The sequence below is a fragment of the Nematolebias whitei genome, chromosome 6 (assembly GCF_014905685.2).
Source record: "Nematolebias whitei isolate Nwh7 chromosome 6, NemWhi1, whole genome shotgun sequence".
NCBI classification, from domain to species: domain Eukaryota; kingdom Metazoa; phylum Chordata; class Actinopteri; order Cyprinodontiformes; family Rivulidae; genus Nematolebias; species Nematolebias whitei.
In genome coordinates this window covers 35,090,684-35,115,007 of record NC_056503.1, presented here as the reverse complement: position 1 = coordinate 35,115,007, position 24,324 = coordinate 35,090,684, and the positions used below count along the sequence as shown (strand labels likewise).

Here is a 24,324-nt window from a genome sequence, read left to right as displayed (position 1 = left end):
GCGCTCTTGAAACCGTCCCCTTATTACGGCAAAGGGGGCCCCTCCACCCCCCCCCCCCCCCCCCCGTCTATATATTCACAATGTCTCCATTAGCCTTCCCCCCCCACTGCCCAGCTCGTGCAATCATTTCTGCCTGGATCAGAAACCTGCACGTTTCATTAGGTTTCCATCAGGGAGACAAAATAGCAGAGGGTGGGATCGCTCCATCAGCATGCTGCGTTCAAACCAACTATCTGGATGAGTATTTCAGGTGGGTCACACCGGTGTACACCCGAAATTCAGATGTGCAGAAAGGGGCAGGCACAAATTTACACCCCAGCAAATTGCATGTGTACATGGTGAGAACATACAAGCATGCACAAATTTAACTACACAATAAAACTGCTAATTAGAAGGAAAATTCATGCCGTGCTTGTGAAGGAACGTTGACACTCAGACTTGCTGATGCTAGCTAGTAAACTAGCTGGGTTATCAGCTGCGAGCATACTGAAGGCTGTTTATTTTACCGGTAGTCACTGTAACTCTTGTAGCTTGGTGCACAGCAGAGCCGCTATAAAAGAGGGGTTGTGCTCCTGGTGGTGTTGAATTATTACTAGTATTAGCTGTTTTGCCATCTAAGTCATAGCTGTCTGTGTTTTGTTCCTGGAATTTAGCACAGACAAAATACTTTTTTAACCACCTTGTACACACATGGAGCTTTATCGTTATTGAAAAAGTGATTTTTTTTTTTTTTTTCTAAATGTGAGGTAAACCTTAAAAAACGCTCGAATCAGCATTTGTCTTCATTTACAGAAAGTAAAGCAAAGTTGCAGACCTGCTGCATATTTTAGTGGAAATAAAAAAAGTTTGCAAACTACTCCTAAAGGGTGCGCTTACACGTTAATACAAAGAGAGAGGGAGGGAAAGGTGCTTTATTTCACACACAGACTATTTATGTAAGTGCTTATTAACGTAAAAGTATTAAAATAAATAGTTATTTATTCCTGCTTTGCATTGTTGTGAGGTAATGTTTGTACTTGAACCCATAGGCATCACAACAATTGTATGTGAAGGGGATGTGTTCCCCTCACATTTAAGAAATACTTATTTGGACACACACCCCCGGCAAATTTACCATGAAATATTGGTTCACCCAGCGCTGTTTCGTGAATGAATCCATTCCACTTGATTAAAAGGAGAATACTCAAATCACTAAAAGTCCACTCCAGGTTTTCCTGGTTACCTACAACAAGCCACCACACCACATGCAGTGTTTCCCCAAGGTCACTTGACGGGGAGGGGGGGAAACACCTCTGCGTTGCTCGCTAGCAGTTGTTGACCTGGGTGGGACGTGGCGGGGTTAGGATGCATGAGAGAAGCGCAATGTCTGTAGCATCTTAACTAGCGCACATGTATTGCACGCCACTAGCTTAGCGCTACGGATGCATGAGAAAAGCGGAGCGTGCTCTATTCACACAAAGAAAGTAGTTGTCAGACTACTTCTTGTGCCGTGCTTTCTAAAATAGTTTATCAATTCAAGTGTTTACATATGTAGGTAAACATAGATGCTGAACAACCTGTTCAAATACACCAGAATGCAGAAAACGCCATCTACTTTTTGCAAAATTTTCTGGGGGAGGACCCCCAGACCCCAACACCAGTGTGTCCCCCCACAATACAAATGCTTCTGATGCCAATGCTTGAACAAGATGCAGCCGACTCGGGACCCAAAAGTCCCAGGTTCTATCCCCAGTCATTGCACATCTCGTGGTGTCTCTGAGCAGCACACCCTATCCCCAAATGCTCCTCGGGCGCTTTCAATAGCTGCCCACTGCACCACCTGGTGGTGGATGGGTTAAATGCAGAGAGCCAATTCCGCCATTGCATGGGAACATACAATGATGATAACACATAATAAATTATTATTATTATTATTATTATTATGTTGTCTTGTGATAGTAGCCAGTTCATCTGCTGTGGTAGCAATCCTGCTGTAAAATGCTTTAATTTACGTGTAGACAAGGTAAAATTGTATAGCTGTTTTTAAGAGCATACATGTAGTCTCTTAGTACCTAAATCTCATCTGACAGTATTTTTCTGTTTTAGGAAACCAACCAAACAGCCAACCTCCCATTTTTTTCTTTGTTTGTTACTTTTGTTGTTTACTCGATCCCTTGATACAAGAGAGTGTTTGGCAGGAGGTAGGGGAATTGAAAATCCCCACACCTCCTTGAACAACTCATTAAAATCTGTGAAAACCACAAGAACAACATGATGGTATTCGATAGTGGTTTTGAAACCACGTGTTTTAAAAACTGAGGTATAGTATACCTTGAAATCTTAACTGAATCATACCAAATTTTGGAATCCACTTGACCACTAGAATGTAGTTTGTGTGATCCAGGCAAACAGATGAGCAGTATTTTATTTGCCTTTTGATTCTTTAAAACTTGATTTAATGTGACTTTATAATGAGAACATAGGAAAATATTTTTAAAAAGACATGAAGTTTTGAAGTTAGTTTGTAAGACTTTAAATCCTTTATATGAACGCCACGATTTCAGGTGCCCTACACAATGGGAGGATTCAAAGCAGGACATTTTTGTAATAAAGTTGACAAGTGACAGAGCTTATCTCTGTGCTAGCTGAAAAAAAAACTCCTGGTGAATCTGTCAACGGTTGAAATGCGATGTTTTGTTTTGTCCCATGCTGTCACTAGTAAATGTCGCCAAGTCTCATTGGGATGCAGGGACTGTATCCATGTGGGTGAAGTCCTGCAGTAGTCGTTCGTGCTTCTCGGTTTTATTGGGGGTGGGTTACTCTGCTTTGATGCTTGTAGAAGTTGTTCCTGCTTCACGGACACAGCTGTCAGTGCTGATTACAGCCACCGCCGCAGATTTACTCCACCTCACACCAATATCAGCCTCCTTGTTCTTTATGTTGTTGTGTATGTGTTGCTTGACATTATGACGTCCATCAAACTGGCTCATTTCATCAAGGAAAAGCTGCTACAACTTCTTGTTAAATAATATTATGTTTAAAACACTGTAAATGGATAAGGTGTTTTCGTTGCATTGACTTTTTGTGGCTGTTATAATCATTTTGAGATTTAAAATAAATTCTCATTTAACTGACAAAACAATAATTGTGCACGTTTTTTACCAATATATCAAAGATTTATTTATTTCAGTTACAGGATGCCTCCGCACATGCACCAAATACATAAATTATGTGTGCATACGAAAACACTTGTATACTCTTTATACAAAAGAAGAATTTGCATATATCAACTTTATTCTTGATCTTTAAGCAATTTAAGATGAAACAGAATAAAAAAGTTGTGTTTTTTTTGTTAACCACACAAGTTTCACAAATCATACTGTGTCATAAGCTAATTCTGTTTCTTATACAAGTGCATACGAGCCTGATCAAGAAAGCACATCAGAGACTCTACTTCCTCAGACGGCTGAGGCGAGCTGGTCTGGGAAGCTCAGTCCTCACCTCCTGCTACAGGTGTGCAGTGGAGAGCATCCTGTGCTCCAGCATCAACGTGTGGCATGGAGGCTGCACAGCTGCAGAAAGAAAAGCTTTGCAGAGAGTGGTGAAGGCTGCACAGAAATCTGTCGGAATCAGTCTCCTCACCATCACAGACATCTACACCTCTAGATGCAGGAAGAGGGCCACCTGCATCATGAAGGACCCCATGCTACACGGTTGTTATGAATCCATCTGCAAACACGTCAGTATGTGATGTGTCACGTGACACTCACTGGATCTGATGTTGTGGTGGCTGGGTCAGAGGTGTTTACGGAGAACAACTCTGGGCAGATTTTGTTGGATTGTTGCGTTTTGCCACATAGTGTTAATTTACCTTGGCTTGTACTGATGTGCGTTCATGTCCAAACAGGAAATATAACAATATATTGATTGGTAAGGTTTTTGTGTGATGTGGCAATTTTTAACAGATTTGTGTGCTGGAAAACCTCGACTCTTATCTGGCAACACTGTTGTCTGTCACAGCAGAGCAGAGACATACAACAGACGGGCGTGCAACCTGTTGTATGTCTCTGCTCTGCTGTGACAGACAGCCTCAGAAAGAGAAAGGAGGGGGCAGGGGTGGGGTCTGTCTTTCCCCATCACTACTGCTCAGTAGAGCAGTTTATTGCTGGATTGTTTATTTAAAATAATCAAGTGCGACCAGAACCGAGCCTTTGGCCCATCACCTCGGTGCTCACTGAGCGGGCCAGGCCACCGGGAAATATCCCGTTGCTCCCGATGGCTCAGGAACCATAGCATCAGTCTGTCTGCTCTCTTTTTTGAGTGCTCTTTTAGAGCGTTTAGAGAGTTTAGAACATTGCAAAAGTGTGTGAAGGGTTTATAAAGCCTTAATATATATATAAATACTAAAATAAACATAATGTCCCTACTTGGTGGATTTTCACCTATCGCAGGGGTGTCTGGAACGTAACCCCCGCAATAATCGAGGGACTACTGTATTAACAAATTGAGAAAGCCATCTTAAAAGTTATCTGAATTACATGGACGATTATGAACACACATAAAGAGACTGGGTACAATTCCAGGTCCACGTAGATTCATATAGATGTATTTTTATTCTTTTAGAGGACTGGCAGTGGATTGGAAAGCTGTTTTTTTTTTTTTTTTTTTTTGGGGGGGGGGGGGGGGGGGCTAAGGAACAGCCTCCACAAATCCTTTGTGTCTTTTATTGACTAATCTTGGTTGAGAAACAGACGTGAAACTACAGCGGTGAATTTAGATATTGTCTGTTTCAAGGCAAGCTACAGTCTTTGTCATCACTAACAAAGTACATTGTTTTTTTTTTGTTTTTTTCCGTCTACACTGAATCGCGTACCGAGCGAGAAATAAAGGTGGATTTTAAAACAAAAGTAATGGGAAAAATATTGAGTTGGAGAAGGAAAGAGGTAGCCTCGGCCTCGTAAATATAATCACAGCTTTTGGCTTTTGTATCCTGAACAAAGAGTAATGTGTTTATCAGCGAGACTCCTAAAAACAAGCAGCTTTTTCTCCCGGTCTCTGAGACGTATGAATCTTGTCATGTCATCTAACTCTCTGCAAGAAAAGCACATTAATTTTATAAACGTCTAACTAATCGTTTAAAGTGAAACAAGTGGCCACAGGGCAATGAAGTCATCCCAGTCATGTAAAAGGCAGAAGCATCCATTATAAGGCAAACATTCCCTGTTAAAAATAAGTCGGTCTGTTTTTTTTTGTTTTTTTTGTCATCCTCCTTGATGTCGGAGCTTTAAAGAGACGTTTTGCTGTTTAGTTCAGAGCCAGTCTAGGTTTGTTTGACAGCTCATACCGATGAGTGACAAGCCTGAGTGTCAGAAGGACGACTTTACCAGCAGAACTTGCTCTTTTTAGGCAAGCCGTGTGATTTATTTGGGTCTTTAGTTAAGTTATACATCACAGCAACGTCTAACTATTTCATGAACTCGTTTAAAATTCTGATTTGAAGCTGAGGCTTGGAAGAATTTGTCGAAAAGTGTGCAAACTAAAACAGGCGTGGTTGAAAACAAGCAGTTTCTAAAACCCGTCAGCTCAGCCTGACCACATTTAAGTGAGCAAACCCTCAGGGTCCCTGTTGTTACTCTGCCCTAACGTGGACAATGGTAACCATAGTAAAAGTATTTACTTTCATTCAAACAGGATTCAAATGAGGATCACGCACACAGCAAATTCACTCCCAACTATGCCACCTATCCTCGTGCACATGGACAACTAGCGCCAAATATCCAAGCGTCTTCGTTCGGGTCTTGTAAAATACACGAACATGACTTGTCAGAGTTTCAGCGGACAAAGAACGGCCGGCCACTGCTTTGTTCTCGGGTGCCGAACTGTTTTGGACTTGATCTGTCAGATTTATTCTCCCACACGCCCACTCTCACATTTACGTAAGGCTGAACTCCGAGAGGTCTGAAAATGTACATTTGAATGCCAGAAAAGTGAGCAACAGCTCATTTTCAGTCGGGACGTGGCAGCCTCCTCTCCCCTGCAGCCCTCCGGCTCTAACTCCTCATCGCAGCCTGTTGAGACGGTTCTGCTGGCACCGTCCTCCCATCCCCCACGACAATTTGTGTCCATGACCATTTAAAAAATGGGCTGAAAGAGGAACTTATTTTAGAGCTCTGTGGGTTCTGCTATGTCCAGTATACATATAAAGGGTTTTGTCAACTGGGATGGCTATTTGTGGGTGATATTCTTATATACACTGATACTAAATTTTTATATATGTAATTTTTTAAAGTTCTGATTGACTAATTCTAGTTTTTGCCTGTTTGTGAGTTCTCCGTACAAATTAAAATGGACTGCATATTCTGGTGGAATAAAACAACTGGATTTCTATTAATAATAAATGTTGATCTAATAAATATTATAATATAAAATTGTCTTCTTTTTTGTACCAAAAATAACAGTGTTTCTGTGAAGTCTTGAAAAGTATCCGATTTAGTTTGAATATTTTCCAGGTTGGGATGAATAAGGAAAAAGGCAAACACGTAGAAGCATCCATATATTTTACATACTATTTCCTCCACTGCCTTTTCTAAAATATGAAGTCCAAAGTTTTGAAACTTGCTCAGACAAGCAGAGCATTTTAAACTTTTTTTTTTTATAAATAGAACATACATGTATAATGACGTCGGTTCATTTACCATACCTTCAGGATGTGATTTTGACTTTCACTATCTTGACTTTTGACATTTTAATTCAGACGAGCAACATCCAAGAAAAACATTTACCATTGCTGCCCTCGGGCTGTACACAAAAGTAGATTATTTTTGCCATGTACAGTGGTGCTTGAAAGTTTGTGAAGTCTTTATAATTTTCTATATTTCTTCATAAATATGACCTAAACATCATCAGATTTTCCTAGTCCTAAAAGTAGATAAAGAGAACCCAGTTAAATAAATGAGACTAAAATATTAAACTTGGTCATTTATTTATTGAGGAAAATGATCCATTATTACAATTTGTGAGTGGTAAAAGTATGCCTTTGCTTTCAGTATCTGGTATGACATCACCCCTCTAACCACCCATAACTAAACATTTCCGGTAACTGTTGATCATTCCTGCACACCGGCTTGGAGGAATTTTAGCTCGTTCCTCTGTACAGAACAGCTTCAACTCTGGGATGTGACAGAAAAAAACCCAAAGACTGATAAAGAAAAAAAAACACCAAAAACGGTTAAAACGACTACATAACCGTTACTGAAAAGCTTCGTATCTGGAGCCTGCAGATCCACTTCTTCTTCTTTTGGCCGCTCCTTTCTTCAGGGTCGCCGCAGCAAACTAACTTGCACGAAGTCTTGACAGTTCGCCTGCAGATCCACTAAAAACTGTAAATATCACGTTTTTGTCTATCCAAACCTTGATTCTGTGGATGGGACCTTGGACTGTTGTTGGACAACAAAGTTCATGCTCATTAACATTGTTTCCTCAAAAGAACCACAACTCACGGCAGGTGAAGATTTTTTTTAACTTTCTTTTTTAATTGCAAGCATTCAGGACAAGTTATATAAATAATACATATGCATGGAGACAGTGTCAGCGAATGAACCCGAGCAGAGTCTACTGCTGACTTTTATAACATTACCAGTTTGATGGAGTTCAGTGGGCGTTCCTTCGTCCTGAAGCCTCCTGTGATCCCAGCTCACAACAACACAGAAAGAAATCGTCCAGAGGAGCTGACGTATCTTTGTTGGATTTTTTTTACCTGGATTATTGAGCATGCACTTTGATGTCACAACACACTTTGTCAGCACAGAAATGGTTTATGGGCGTCGAGGAGGCACCACGAGTCAGCCTCCAGGTCAAGATAAGAGAATGTTTGGGGAGACAGCAGAGCAGCAAGATCTCCTGACAGGAGGGAAAGATGCTCTCAGTCACAATATAAAAACATTCATAACCTATCCTTCTATCATCTTTTACCCACTTCTTCCTTTTTGGGTCACAGGGGTCACTGGTGCCGTGTCCAGCCATCACTTTGTGAGAGGCAGGGGACACCCTGGACAGGTCTCCAGTCCATCACAGGGACACATAGAGACAAACGAGACAAACAACCGTTCACTCTGTCACTCACACCTAGGAACAATTTAGTTACCAATCAGTCTAACATGCATATTTTTGGTCTGTGGGGGGAAACCAGAGTACCCGGAGAAAACCCACACATGCACAGAGAGAACATGCAAACTCCACCCAGAAAGGTCCTGGTAGGAATGTTCGATATAAACGATACACGGTAGAAACGATAGAAATTTAGTCTATGATAGAGATCTGTCTTCTACCGGCTAACCGCAGTAATGCTGTGTCTGATGTAAAATCAGAGTTTTCAGTTTAATCGTTACTTTTTTTTAGTTGAAAACTGTGCGCAAGTGGCGTTAAAGTCTTTTCTTCGAGAGCTAAGTAGCGAAGCTACAAGCTAGCTATGGCTGGCTTGCCGTAGTGTTGCCGTATTCTGACGCATGCGCAACACGCTGAGTTCCGTCGAAAGTTTTTTTTTTCCCATCGAAAGTTAAAGTAAGCGTTGGTCAGCTTTAGAGAAACCTGCTCTCTGATCTGTAAAAGAACGCTGTGTTGTGTGATTTTACTGCGAGACCCTCTGGTCAAAGCCACAGACTCATTTTGTGTCAACTCCATTAAAACGGAAGGAGACGCCCACTAGAGGTTTGGAGGGTGAAGTGTTTCAGTGTAACATGCTGCTCTGTTGATGTTCATTTCTTAAGTGAGAAGACTGGAAACTGTTAAGAGTTAACAACATATTCTTTTGTGTAAAACATATGGCTAAAACTACATTTTTTGCACTGTTTTGCACTATAAGCAAGAAGCCTATTGATTTGTTCATTATTTAAAAACTCTCTGGACCTAGTAGTGGAATTTTTTTAATTCAAAATATATGATGGCAAAAGGACACCCTATGCTTTTTAAAATTCCTATTAAGTTTTATACCAAAAACATATTGCGATATATATCGTTATCGCCACCCTTCACAACACATATCGTGATATGACTTTTATGCCATATCGCACATTCCTAGGTCCTGGGCTGGGATTGAACTGGCAACCTTCTCACTGAGAGGCAACAGCTCTACCTATTGAGCCACCGTTCATAACCCTTGACCAAAAATTCTCGGTAACAACTGTTCAACCATTAATAAACGTTATTGTAAGGGTATGCATGACAAATGATACCGTGTTGATTGTCATAAACTAATTATTGAACCTTTTTTAACACTTTCTTTCTTGCAATTCTCAGATCTAAGATAAATTTCGAATTGTCACCTGTTTATGTGTCACACTGGTCTACAACAATTTACAGATTGTACTGCTAGCTAACTTTCAGTCTTCATTACTACTGCTGGAGTAGCTGTGTATTTATGGTGCGTTCTCAGACCAAGAAAAGGATTGTTGGGCGCCAGGTCTGTTTCGGTCAAGTTCATGAAGCAGAAATGGGGTGGATTCTGGTCACCTGCCAAGCAATCAGTGCATCCTACACAACAAAAGTCAAGGGCTTTATCTTTATTCAGTCACTAAACAAAAGATGAATGTGGAAACGTTGAGTCTTTGCGGTCCTTTTATTTAGCGCTCGCGTTTGTTCTATATGGCTCTATGACCTCTGCTGACGTTTCCTCGTTTTTCTTATTCAGGATTCTGAATTGCTGACCTTAAAACCCCTGTTGCCCTATTTTCCAAATAAGTTTGCCTTCATGTAAAATAGCAGGACCTCTCGGGGCATGTTCTGCATCGGGAGCCTACAGACAAGTCTTTGTCCTAACAAGTGTGGTGGTCGGGGAAATACATGTTCAGCAAGTGTCTGAGCTAGGATGGAAGAAACCTATCTCAAAAAAATTATGCCAAAGATGTTGATTTCATGTTGAAACCGACTTGATCATTTTTTTTTCCTAAAGACATTAAACATCTCTGTGCTTTTTTTGTTTTTACAGTCACGGCTTTGGAGACCGTTACCGGACTGTACGGAAAAACGGTGGCCATCCCTTGCAATTACGGAACGATTAATGCAAAAGACATCGTGATGATTAAATGGAAATATGTAAGTCGCAGTAGAGGTCAATGAATTCAGGAATGTGACATCCGTGTGACAGCCACTCATGTCTGAACCACGCCCAGTCTGACAGCATGTGCATTAGAGCATATATCTGTCCCTTCGTACGACACTTCACATGTTTGCTTTTATTTAAATGAGATCAGAAACAGCTCCTCTCTGCTCCTCTCTCCAGGACAAAGGAGATGCCCAGTCTGGAGACCTGCTGGTCAAGCAGAAAGACCAGAACGTCTCAAACTACGCCACAGATGATTACCTGGGCCGTGTGAGCATGGCCACAAACTTCACCCTGCTGCTTTCTAAAGCCAAACTGGCCGATGCGCGGACTTTCACCTGCATGGTGGTGGCTGCTTCAGACATCCGAGAATTCCCAGTTAACGTGCTGATCAACAGTAAGTTACATGTGTTTTAGTGAAAGAGTCCTGATAGCAAGTACTGAGAGTTCTGCACTCTTATTGGAGTGAATGTACTGGACATCTGGATGTTCTTGATTCACTAGAGAAAAAAATAAGGTTTACTAGAACAGTTTTTTTTTTTTAAGTTTTTTTTTTACAAAAATCCCCTAAAACACACGTTTTTGTGTTAGTTAAGTCACTAGCCAGAAGACAAACACAAAAAAAGACCAAAGGGACAGCCGTTCATATGGTTCCCAATATATTTTTAACTCAAATAGTGTCTTAGTATAGTTTAATAAATGTCAACATAATATATGGATCAAGCCACTCCATTAATTTCCAGTTTTTTTTTAAACTGAAAGCCAAAATCTTTATTTTGGGTGCTGTATTGTTTTGGAGCCAGTCTGTGCATTAGGGATGTGGAACTACACCGTCAATACAAAAGTCTGGTTTACAAACCCTCCGAACTTACTAACAACCTGTCGCACTGTCAGTCACAGCGTAACTGTTTTAAGCCTTAAAGAACTAATAGAACCTGCAATACGTTGAGAACTATGTGAATAAACAAAAATCAGCACCGGGGCTTCTGTGGCTTCAACTTCCTGGTTTTTTCTCCTGTGTTTGGTAGTATTGTTTCGTACACCACACAAAAACGCAAAACTTAAGGCCCCCACATATTCAGGCTTACTTCACTCCGCGGAAGTCTGCACGTTTTCGAGATAGACTCAACGTGGATTCGAAGCGGATGTCTGCCGGACATGTCCGCACAAAGATTTATTTTTTTTGACTACATACGTGTACTCACACAATAAACTGCCCAGTGAGAAACTGTTCACGTCGAACTGTTTTGTATGCGACACCAACCGCTGTCAGATAAAAGTTGAGAATCTGCACCATCTTGTGGACAAAAATGGAGTCACATTTTGAAGAGCAGGAGAAAATAGCTCAGACCCTGGGTAAGGACGAGGCACTTTGTTGAGCTAAATGTAAGTACTTCAGAGACAGATTTGTTAAGGCAAGAAAGAAGAAGAGAGGAAAAAGTGGGGATGGGGCAAAGGGAGGTGTCCCCACCTATTTTTTATGCTGTCTTGGCTGGACACCTTTGTAAAATGCCGGGAGACAGAGACAATCTGTACGCTCGAGTATGAAGTCTCAACCGTCTGCGGACAGACTCGGCTCATGGAGTACACACAGTACGCCCGAGTATGTGGGGGCCTTTAGTTGTTATAATGAGATTATGTACTGTAGAAGGCAGTAATTCATAATGAATGCTAACATTAGCAAGCATTTTATTAGTTTGGAGTATATTATATTTCTTCTTTTTATTTATTGACCATTTTCAAATGATTGGAAATTAACATTTTTGTTGAATAGTCTTTGTACCAAAAGTCCTGCTGCTAAAAGAAAACCGCCCTGTTTAATGAAACAGAAGTTGTTATCGCTAATTCTGCTAGCTGCTATTTCTGCTAGCTGCTAATTCTGCTAGCTGCTAATTCTGCTAGCCAGAGCTACTTTTGCTGGTTAATTTTTAACCTATACATAAAACTGCTACGATGGCAGAAACTGATTCAAAAAGTCACGTTCAGTTTTACAAGCAGGTGTTTTGCTTTGGTGGGAGACAAAACCAACCCTGCAGCGGAAACGCTCGTCACATAATCTAATCAAATTCATATATGTGAATGAGTATTATAATATTTAAAACTCATTATCCAAGCTTAACGCACACTGTCTGATGCGATTTGTCCCATTAGTTGTCATAAAACAAATGAAATGCAAAAAAAGTCTTTAAAAAAAACAACTAACAATCCTGTCCAAAGACTACTCGGGAGCTTTCTGTGGGACAGAATAAATCCATTTTATGTGGATTTAAAGCTTTGTAGACTTTTACCAGCACAAAAGGCTTTTATCACTTTGAAGGAAGGCATAAAAACAAAACTAAATAATCTGTTTTAAAGTTCCACTGTGACTGACAGGAGCGTCAGCCTTGCCTCTACTACCACCTCTCTCATTAACACGTTTTATATTTTGCAGAGTCGCCTGCAGGCGTGGAGATTTCTGACAAAGCAGTGGAGCTGGAGTTTGGCAAACTCACGAAGGTGGACTTTTTGATGATAAATATTGCTTATGCATACATTATTTTAAGCAGCAACACACCGAGGGAAAACCCCAACTTGTGCTAAGGTGTCTTGAGACCTATAACAGAGTCCATGAATGTTACTACAGTAATGAGTTCTTTGAAGTGATTCTCATAAATTAGTAAAGAGCAGAACCCCCCTCCCTACAGCAATTAGAATACTCCGAGGATTGGACGGGATTTAGAAATGCTTCAGGCATTTCATGGTTTGCTGCGTGGAAAAGTCTTTACTCCTCAGATGCTGCGGAGGCACTAAAAAAGCTAATTTGCTCATATGTTGGGTCATTTGGAAAAAATAATAATGTAATGCTAATTCTTCCCTGCAGATTTATGACTATATTTCTCCCCGTTTTTACCATTTGACTTTGTTTCGTTTCACAGCTGGGAAAATGTGTTGCTCGAGATGCTAATCCAGCTGCTAACATCACATGGCTGAGAAACAATAAAACCCTGGTGGCTGATGGGAAAGGTGCGCCTTATTCATCCTACTGCACGTCTTGGAAGGATAACAGACTTTGATGTTTATAAATATTACATACACAGATGCCCATATATATTTGGAGCAACAGGTGTAAAGTATTAAGCGGCAGTGAGTTGGGCTGGTCTGCCGTCAGTGTGTGTGTGTGTGTGTGTGTGTGTTTTGGTCAATGCTGTACCTTGTTAAGTGTTTTCAGGCTGCACTTGTTTGTTTTGTGTCCAGGGATTTCCATCAAAAACTCTGTGGAAGGAGACTCTGTTACCGGCCTGTCCACCACAATGTCCACGCTGGAGTATTCTGCAGAAAAGGCCGACGCAGGCGCCCAGTTCTCCTGCAGAGCCGACCATCCTCTGGGTGACAACCTCGTGTCCTCTCCGATGACTTTCACCATCACCTGTAAGTCACTCATCTCACTTCCTGTTGTTTTCAGATGTAATATTGTGTCGCTGTACAGTAGTCCCTCAATACTTTATGGTTCAACTTTCACAGACTCTCTCTTTTGTAGGTTTTCAACATAACATTGTACATGACACACAATTGGCTAATTGATGGAAGGCGACCAATCAGAGCATTGTGCAGAGGAGTGGACTGGCTATCGGGAGCACCGGGACATTTCCTAGTGGCCTGGCCTGCTCAGTGATCGCCAAGGGGCCCCCTCCTTTCTCTTTCTGAGGCTGTCTGTCACAGCAGAGCAGAGACACAGAACAAGCGGGTGCACCACCTGTTGCATGTCTCTGCTCTGCTGTGACAGACAGCCTTAGAAAGGGAAAGGAGGGGGCAGGGTCTGTCTTTCCCCATCACTACTGCTCAGTAGAGCGGTTGATTCTGGGATTGTTTATTATAAATAATCAAGCGCAACCTGACCCGAGACTGGTCCAGCCCAAAGCGGGCCAGGCCACCGGGAAATGTCTTGTTGCTCCCGATGGCCAGCCCGCCCTGGCGATTGGCTCAGTAACCGTATCATCAGTTTGTCTGCTTTCTTTCGCTGTGCTCTTTTAGAGCGTTTAGAACATTGTCAAGAACATTGCAAGAGTGTAGGAAGGGTTTATAAAGCCTTAATATATATCCATCCATCCATTATCTTTACCCGCTTATTCCATTTTGGGTCACAGGGGTTGCTGGTGCCCACGTCCAGCAATCACTGTGCAAGAAGCGGGGTACACCCTGGATGGGTCGCAAGTCCATCACAGGGCCACATAGAGACAAACGAGACAAACAACCATTCACTCTCTACTCACACCAAGGGACAATTTAGAGTTACCAATCAGCCTAACATGCATGTTTTTGGACTGTGGGAGGAAACCGGAGCACCCGGAGAAAACCCACGCATGCACGGAGAGAACATGCAAACTCCACCCAGAATGGCCCCTGGACAGGGCCTTAATATATATATATAAATACCTAAATAAATATAAAGTCCCTACTTTGCAGATTTTCACCTATTGTGGGGGTGTTTGTAACGTAACCCTGCGACAAGTGAGGGACTACCGTACCTCAAAATCATAAATTATCTACACCAAAACACCACTTAGTCTCCTGCCTGATCGCAATAAGACTATAAAAACTTGTTCAGGGGCTACAGTTATATTTATTGGCTAGTTTGTCAAAGAGGAAGTTGTTGGCTGTCTACCACATTCTCACTCTGTTCACTCTTTGCACGGCCATGTCCTGAACCTACACCAACAAACCCATGCTGTCTTAATGGATCCAATTTAGTTTTAAATACAATACAATTAAAACATGCATCAACAGAATACAAGTCTTGGTAATTAGGTAATGGTAATGAGGCACGATGGACTTCCCCAAGAGATACTTACCCTCAAGGGTAGTCTGGCTCACCAGATGTCGGTTTTTGGTAAAAAGCATCTGTCTTCCTTTTCTCCTTTTGTTTATTATATCCAACAGAACTGGCAACAGCAACGACTCATTTGAGGTTTTAGCTTTAAAAATAGTGGGTTTCTGTTGGGTTTTAGTCATGGTTTGTAATAGAAGTCAGACCCAAGAAACAGAAAAAGCTCAAATGAAAACAAAGATTTCATTATCATAAAAAAACAATACAAAATAAATAGCTGGTGTGGCAGTACAATCTAAATAAATATTAAAAGGAGAACCAGACAGAGCATGAAGCTCAGTGCCTGACTATTGTGGAGGACCGATGAAAAAACTAAACAGGCAGGGGCTGATGAGCCGAATGGAGACATCTGAGCAAAACAAGGAACAGGTGTAAGTGGGCGGGGCAGGACTCAACAAGTAGAAGCTGGCAGAGAAGAAGTAATGAAAAAGGCTGGAAACACAGCGAACAACAAAAAAAAAAGAACAACAAAAGACGTACCATATTTTTCAAACTATAAGGCGTGCTGGATTATAAGGCGCATTAAGCAAACAAAACAGTCAGATAAGTCAAACTTTATTCAACTCATTCACAATAACTCTCAACATTGTTCAGTTGTACCACATAAAATTGGTTTGAGGTCAGTAAGCACAACCAGAATTAATACATAAAGTGCACCGGATTATAAGGCTCACTGTCGAATTTTGAGACAATAAAAGGATTTTAAATGTGCCTTTTACTCCGAAAAATACGGTAACACAACCACAAAAATAAACACCCAAACCTGAAAAATAGGCACTGAAAAACAAAGATCCTGACAGATTTTTGCAGCACGAGTAACTGAAGTGACCTGCTCAGTGTGATCCAGAGAAGATTTCATCAGTCCTGAAACTGTTTCTTGTTAGAAATCCGTGTAGCGTTTTGCCTCAGATGGAGCAGAAACACTGGAGCTTTGAAGGGATTCGTTGGTCGAGTGCCTCCGATTATGACAGTAATTCAGCCATCTCCTCCACTGTATTTTAAGTGTGGTCGTAACCAGCGCAGTGGATACAAAGACTGAGTGAGAGAACACGCTTCACTCCACACACTCACACTCTACTCAAACTTTCCATCCTTTATTTCTTTGCAGACTCCACAGAGAACATTGATCTTCAGGTCATTCCTCAGGATCGTCTTGTAGAAGGAGATAACTTGACTCTGAAGTGCGTTGCAGATGGGAACCCTGCTCCTACTAGCTTTAACTTTGACCTTAAGGTACCTTAAAATCTCATTTAACAGTTGGAAACTCCTTCTCTTTGTGCTTATTAGAGCAATATATATGATAGTATACCAGCTGAGCTAACCCACTGTTGTTTTTGTATGCCTTCTGTAGGGAAACGTTGTAAAAGTGGAAAATAGAGACGTTTACACCATCACAAATATCTCGCGTAACACCAGTGGTGTATATAAGTGCTCTCTAATTGATGACCCCTCAATTGCAGCGTCCAGAAACATCACAGTCAACTGTAAGAACTTTTTTCATCTTCTTTTTTTTTTGTTTGTTTGAAAAACGACTGCAATTTAGCCACACGCCTGCAGCATTGTCGATGTAATTTCCCTCCCTGCCTGCAGACTTCTTTGCAACAATGACAGTGAGAAGTGTCTGTAAGAGAGACGAAAGTTCTAATATCTCTCGTTGCCAGACTGTCTTCTCCTGTTTGAGAAGAAAAGTGTTGTGTCAACTGCACTGCTTCTAATAAGCTGCATCTGCAGGGCTGCGAGCCAAGTGCAAAGCTGTGTGGTTTAACAACAGAAATGTTTCAACCCTTATCAAATCCCCGAACCACCTTATCAACATCCTCTCCTCTTCTCAGACCTGGACATCAATTTAAGCCCATCTGGGAAGATCGTCAGGCATGCTGGCAAGGCCTTGGATATAACTCTTCAGATCAATTCTTCCACAATATCAAAGGTCTACTGGACAAAGGTAAAAGCAATCTTCTATAGAGCAAAGCGCAAATCAATGAAGAAATATTTGTGCCTGTCAATAAAAAGTGTGATTTTCTGTTTGTTTGTTTGATGCAGAACCATGTTAAACAGGACAATCAGCCCAATTTCACCAAGCTTGCTTACTCAGACTCTGGTTTCTATGAGTGCTGGGTGACAATGGAGAACCTCAAGCGAACAGCGTCTTTTGAGCTGGTTGTCATAGGTGAGGGCTTAAAGGAAATTCCTTGTTGCTCAGAGTTGAATGGGAAGATTTTTATTTCACTTATGTCCTAATAACAAGTAATAAAGCTCCAGAAGTCTGGAACAAAATGAAAAATGATTTAAAAAATAGCAACAAAAATTTAAAATTTGTTTATTTATTTAAAGAAAAGATAAATAAAAACTAGAAAAAAAATCATGTTTTGCAAGAATACGATGTGAATGCTGAGCTAAATTATTTTGCTTAAGAAGCTGAAACTGAGTTGTTCAAGAAAGCAGAACTCCACCCCCCAAAAAACCCTAAAAGAAACGTAATACAAAATGTAAAAAATGGCTAAATGCTAACTAAACGTAGCAAATGACTAGCTAATAGCCAAAAGTTACATAAAGCTAGCCAACAGTTGCTGAATAGTAGCTAAAAGCTTAAAAAAAAAAAGTATGTAATATTTGTAATACTATGCACTAATAAGTTATAATTTTGATGCACAAACACACAAAGAAAAGTGAGAAAACAACTGAATGTGTTGACAGACGCTTTCAAATCCGTCCACTCATGACACTATATTAAAAACAATTTATTGCCATTAACTATTGGTATTTTCAAGATAAAGGTGAAATATTTAATAATTATTGGGAATAAATTTAAATGTTGTTTCAACTAAAACTCAAAACTTCTCAAATCAGTTGTGATTTGTTAAGGTGAGAGACTTAAACAAACAAATATATATATTTTTTACCCCATTTTGTAAAATAACAATGAAAACCTGAAATTTTTGTTTGCCACATTTAATAAATCATCAACCAGTAGATTGTTTATTTCATTGGTAGACCCAATAAATCTTGAAGTTTGTTGTATAACTCACCAATAAAAACAGAAAAGATAAAACATACTGTTATTGTCTTAAACTAAACTTTGTCTCAAGTTTCAAAATCTTCCAGTAGGTTGTTTAAAACACTGCTAGACATGATAAATCTCAAAAGTTGTTGTTTAGTCAGCCGTAAACACGGTGAATCTTGCAGTGGATTTATTTCACCGGTAGACATTGTAAATCTTGCCTTGGATTTATTTCACCAGTAGACACAGTAAATCTTACCTTGGATTTATTTCACCGGTAGACACTGTAAATCTTGCAATGGATTTATTTCACTGGTAGACACGGTAAATCTTGCAGTGGATTTATTTCACTGGTAGACACGGTAAATCTTGCCTTGGATTTATTTCACCGGTAGACATGGTAAATCTTGCCTTGGATTTATTTCACCGGTAGACACTGTAAATCTTGCCTTGGATTTATTTCACTGGTAGACATGGTAAATCTTGCCTTGGATTTATTTCACCTGTAGACACAGTAAATCTTGCCTTGGATTTATTTCACCGGTAGACACTGTAAATCTTGCAGTGGATTTATTTCACCTGTAGACACGGTAAATCTTGCAGTGGATTTATTTCACCGGTAGACACTGTAAATTTTGCAGTGGATTTGCTTCACTGGCAGACACAGTAAATCTTGCCTTGGATTTATTTCACCTGTAGACACAGTAAATCTTGCAGTGGATTTATTTCACTGGCAGACACAGTAAATCTTGCCTTGGATTTATTTCACCTGTAGACACGGTAAATCTTGCAGTGGATTTATTTCACCTGTAGACACAGTAAATCTTGCAGTGGATTTATTTCACTGGCAGACACAGTAAATCTTGCAGTGGATTTATTTCATCGGTAGACACTGTAAATTTTGCAGTGGATTTGCTTCACTGGCAGACACAGTAAATCTTGCCTTGGATTTATTTCACCTGTAGACACGGTAAACCTTGCAGTGGATTTATTTCACCGGTAGACACGGTAAATCTTGCGGTAGGTTGTGTAGTCACTAGTAAAATGGTAAATGGACTGTACGTATGTAGCACCTTTCTATCTTATCAAGATACTCAAAGCGCTTTACACTACAATCTGTGCCCTCATTTACCCATTCATACAGCACTCTACTACATCTCTACAAAGCTAATCTGAATCTGTAGAGACGAATCAGTGCTTTTTCACATTCATACACCGATGGGACACACATCGGAGGCAATGAGGGGTTCAGTGTCTTGCCCAGGGACACTTCGGCATGTGACTGCTGGTGGAATCGAACCCCCAACATTCGCATTGGAGGACGACTGCTTTAACCACTCAGCCACAGCCGCCTTGCAAGACGCAGTAAATAGTCTTGCAGTAGTCTTGCACTCTTGTAGTCTTGCACTAGTAGACACAGTAAATCTCGCAGTAGATTATTTTTACTGGTAAACACTGTAAATCTTGGTGGTTTAGTTATCAGTAGATGCGGTAAATCTCTGCAATTTATTTCACTGGTAGACATTGGAATTAATCTGTGTAAATAAAGGTTGACTGAATGAAACATGGTTAATCTTGCAGTGGATTTACAGTATTTTACCAGTAGACACGATAAATCTTGCAGTAGATTAATTTTACTGGTAAACACTGTAAATCTTGCAGTAGGTTGTTTAGTTATCAGCAGACTCTAAATCTCAGTAATTGATTTCACCGGTAGACACGCTAAATCTTGCGGTAGGTTGTGCAGTCACCAGTAGACACAATACATCTCACAGTAGGTTTCTTTTACTAATAGATACGGTAAATCTTGCAGTAGGATGTTTGATTTACCAGTAAACTTTGTAAAGCGTGTAATAGATGTTGAGTTTACCTGTAGATATGATTAAGTGAAAAATGGAAAATTGACTTCTATAACAAAATTTCACAGCACATTGTTAAATTAATTGGTGGAAACGATAAATCTGCCTTCAATTTGCCCGTTTGCTTCAGTACGGTGTTACCTTAAAAACAGTAATAGGTTGTGCATTTATGGTAATCAAGTCAGAACTGTTTGTGTTTTTTGCTACCAGAAACATTTTCATACAGTCAACGGTCTTCAGGGGAAATCCTCTCTTTCAGCTATCATACAGTTGACTGACAGCTTGCAGCAAAAGGTGGGGTACGGGGCCATACTGATCTGAGCTACTGGAGAAAAACTCAGTTTCTGACATATCTGAAAACTGAATTTGGACTGCAGGATGTTGTAAACATTTAGTGGTTTTAAAATTGTGACTTTTTAAAACTGAGCACAGTCATCCAGGTATATAACAACAAAAAAGGTTAAATTGTGGACCAGTTTCTTTAAGTGAGAATCATTTCGTCCACCATCCAGAGGACTTCCTCAGTCAGGTCTTGGCAGGCCGTAGACTTTGGAAGTCCTCTGGATGGGGGAGGAAACGTTTCTCAATTACAGAAACTGATCCAGATGACACGATTTAACCTTTTTTGTTGTGCTGGCTATAAATGAAATGCATCCATGACGAGTCTATTGTTTTTGTTTTGTTGTTGTTTTAAGTATCTGAGGTGTTTTGTGCTGTTGCAGGTTCTCCTGTCATCAAACACCTGAAAGAGTCAAACAAAGATGACCAGCAGAAAATATTAGTTTGTGAGGTTGAAGGTTACCCAAAACCAGCTGTTTCCTGGAGCGTCAATGGCACTTTGGTATGCACACTCACACGCTTAAAGTTCACCCATTTTTTTTTATCAGGATTACATGAAATTTACTCAGGCATAATTGTTGCAATTTCCCAGGGTCATATCCATCAATTTTACAGAAGTGCACATACATTTATTCATAGTGGGTAAAGATCTTTCGCCTGTGCTCAATCGTCTGTTAACATTCTGTCAGCTGGAGAACATTATAAAAGGAAATGAACTGGGTTAGAAGTGATCTAAACGTCAACATCATAAATGGTACAAGTAGTATTAATTTTGTTTTGAATATGTTAAAATTAAAGGATGAAACCTAGGCAGGGAGGGCTTTCTTAGAGGTTTCACAAAACTAGGAAATATTTCTGATACATCTGATTCGGTGGACTTTAAGAGTAAAAAGATGCCACTAACATAATTCAGTCTGATGTAGCTGTAAATGTGAAATGTCAGTGCCAGTGGAGGGTTTTGTTTTGGTTGAGTGCTTGATGCGCATTGCCACGGCACAGTTTGACGTTACCGTCCACAGACATGAGTGATTACACCTGTGATTACGGTGTGACAGCAGGTGGGATTTAGAGCTGCAGAAAACACTCACTGAGCAGCTGTTTGTGACAACAGAACAATGAGATGATTTTTATCATCGCTTTAATGTTCCAGTGTGTAGCATCGAGGTTGATCTATTGAAAGATGTGTGAACATCTTTTGTTGTGGAGTGTTTCAGTAAAAATAAGAACATTTTATTAACCGGTAAATGGCTACTGATGGAGCTATTTTATTACCGTATTTTTCGGATATTAAGGCGCACTTAAAACCCTTTAATTTTCTATAAAATCGACAGTGAGCCTTATAATCCGGTGCACCTTATGGATGAATTCTGGTTGTGCTTGCTGACCTCGAACCGATTTTATGTGGTTATTGTGAATGAGTTGACTAAAGTTTGAATTATCTGTTTTGTTGCGCTTAACGTTCCTCATGTATGAAAACAGATCCGTACATTGATATTGTGCTTTATAATCAATCCGGTGCGGCTTATAGTCCGAAAAATACGGTATGTTAAATTATGTCATGTCTCTACAGTAGCCCTGAAGAAACTTTTCCACTGGCCTTATAGAGGGTTTTATGTGTTTTAGTCTTTAGTCAGTTATTTCCCAGCCCATATTTATATAAACCCCTTGGCTTGTAATCCGAAATGGCAAAGATTAAATATTTCACTGAGACTAGGAATACACCTTCAAGAACTTGATACGCCATCAGTTGTTGCCAACTCCATGTATGTGAATGTGTATTATTGATATCAGTGTTGCCAGGTGAGAAATGTAGGATTATCTTACTAGAGACATAAAATTATCGTATTTTGAGGGAAATTATCATACACCCATCATAACCAGAATAACAAATCTATTGATGCACTATAATAGTGATGGGTCCGCTTCCAGATTGGCTCTGCTTCTTCTTTTCTTTTTTTCTTTTCCTTACTCATGGGGCGGACGCAGCGGACTATTCAGCCAATCATGGCCGTTGTTCTGAGGCAAACGCATACACGTCACTCGTACGTAACATTTAGAAAAGCCAACCGTACATCTGTTTGCGGACACAGATGCCTTCAGGGTTCACAAAAAAACTCAGACAAACCGTTGCGAGAGGCTGATGACAACCGATAACAACCACACATTCACGGAATGGTCAAATTATCGTATATTTGACCTTTTGGGGGATTATTAATCGTACAGTGGGCAAAATTGTCGTACAAATACGATAATTATCGTACACCTGGCAACACTGATTGATATGCTCATGTACATTGTGTAAAACTGCGGTAATTATAAGACGTGCAATTAACGTTGCATAAACATTATTTCTTATAGTTATTAGTGACAATCCCAATAACACCAACTGCATTCTCTATATGGACAGCGGAAGTCTAAGGACCAAAGTTATAGTTGGGATGCGTAAAATAGACGGCTGCATCGTCAGAAAAATAAATCTGTTAAAAACTTTGGAGTGTTGTAAACGGGGTCTGCATCTCATGTCCACACGGAACCACCAGAAACAGTGTCTAAACCTCAAACAGTCCTTTATCTTTAGGACAAAAACTGTTCCTGGAGGGACAAATGTAATTCATCTTCATCGTCAGCTGTTGAGTAATCCTAACTTTGTTTACCTGAGGTAATTGTGCAATCTCCTGACTCCAGATACCTTAACTGTGTGAAAGCAGACAATTATAGTAAAACTTTTTATTTAAATCCTGATAACTAAGCTGAAATAAATCAAACTTCTTTCACAGATTTAAACTCTAAATGTATTCACTTTGATAAGGTTAAAGTTCAAATCTTGTTACTTGTTGTCCTTTAAGTGGCGTGTCACCTGTTTTTTTGCCCGAACAAACATGCAAGGAACCAGTAAAATGTTTAAATGTGCTAAAAAAAAACCAACATTCAGTTGAAGATGTTTTAAAGACACATTGGATCATTTCAAAAATCCCCAAAACAAAAATACGACAAATAAAGAAACAAACGTTATCATTAGCCATCATGAATGCCGGTCGATCATGTAAAATATCTCACTGAACTCTTAAAAATAATCATTGATTCACATCCACCATCGAGTAACTAGACTATTCCCAATTCAAAGCTGACTCAGAAAATCAACTTTTGCAAATCAGAAAGGCTTTAACTCGGTCATTTTTACAGATATTGGGTTAAAATTTAGTGTAGTAGTAGCTGAGAGTCATCACCAACATATACTCTGAGTGCTAATAAGGCAGGTGAGATCTCTCGACATGCAAGGCAGTGGGCGATATGCATTCTTTTTTTTTTTTTTTTTTGTCACAGGTAGGCCTGTTGCGATAAACAATAAATCAATTAATCGCATGATGAATGAAAATTATCAACCTCATTTTCATTTATCAGCTTTATTGTTTCTTTGTGTCTCTCTTTCTACTGAAGACACTGGATGACAAAAGACTCAACTCTGGTGCTCTTCACTGACCCGTCTCTTTCTCTTTTCTTTAAAATCCGTTTTAACCGTCTAAAATTGTGTTTTTGGATCTTTAAAAGCAGCTAAGCTAAGAAGCTATGCTATGAGCTAAGCTAACAGGCCGACCTCGGGGGAAAAAACCTCCGTCTTGCCAAAGCTCCAAAATTCACAGTTGAAACCTGTGCCTTTGTATAAAAAGTTGTTTTTCTCTGCAAAAAGAAGCTGAGAACTTGTTTGCTGATTTTTTTATTAAATGCTTTGTGTGAAAAATGCTAAAGAACTCAAACCACACTGAGTGTCCGCCATTTTGAGAACCGAAAAACAGGAAGAGAGACAGCCCATGTCACGTCAAGGGGCCTCCCTCCCATTTTTCTTTAAAGAAAGTCGCTGCTCGCTCCCTCACTATCCATCCTTCAGTTCAAACAGTCTTATACTGCCATCCAGTGGTCAAAAGAGGTACTAGACACAAAAAATTAACCAACATTTCTTCTTAAGTTTGACAATAATTACGTACTAATTATTGTCAAATTTCAAACAATATTATCGTTTATCGCAATAATTCCTGAGACAATTAATTGCCCAGCAAAATTTGTTACTGTGACAGGCCTAGTCACAGGTGACATCTAGGACACCTGTAACCCATCAGTCTATCACCTGCCTATTTTCACAAGTAAAACATAGAAAAGGTCCTTCAGTGCAATTTTTTGTAATGTGTAT

At 40.0% G+C, this 24,324-nt stretch overlaps 1 protein-coding gene across 1 annotated transcript in view; it reads left to right on the top strand.

Moving 5' to 3' along the window:
- The window catches only part of LOC119410684 (CD166 antigen homolog A), a 78,242-nt gene that overhangs the window by 43,476 nt on the left and 10,442 nt on the right, over positions 1-24,324 (top strand). The window contains exons 2-11 of the mRNA XM_037677568.1: positions 9,962-10,068; positions 10,256-10,472; positions 12,507-12,571; positions 12,991-13,078; positions 13,310-13,483; positions 16,048-16,172; positions 16,291-16,423; positions 16,772-16,884; positions 16,983-17,109; positions 20,522-20,640. Coding sequence (XP_037533496.1) covers positions 9,962-10,068; positions 10,256-10,472; positions 12,507-12,571; positions 12,991-13,078; positions 13,310-13,483; positions 16,048-16,172; positions 16,291-16,423; positions 16,772-16,884; positions 16,983-17,109; positions 20,522-20,640 — 1,268 coding nt within the window. The remainder of the gene's footprint in view (positions 1-9,961; positions 10,069-10,255; positions 10,473-12,506; positions 12,572-12,990; positions 13,079-13,309; positions 13,484-16,047; positions 16,173-16,290; positions 16,424-16,771; positions 16,885-16,982; positions 17,110-20,521; positions 20,641-24,324) is intronic.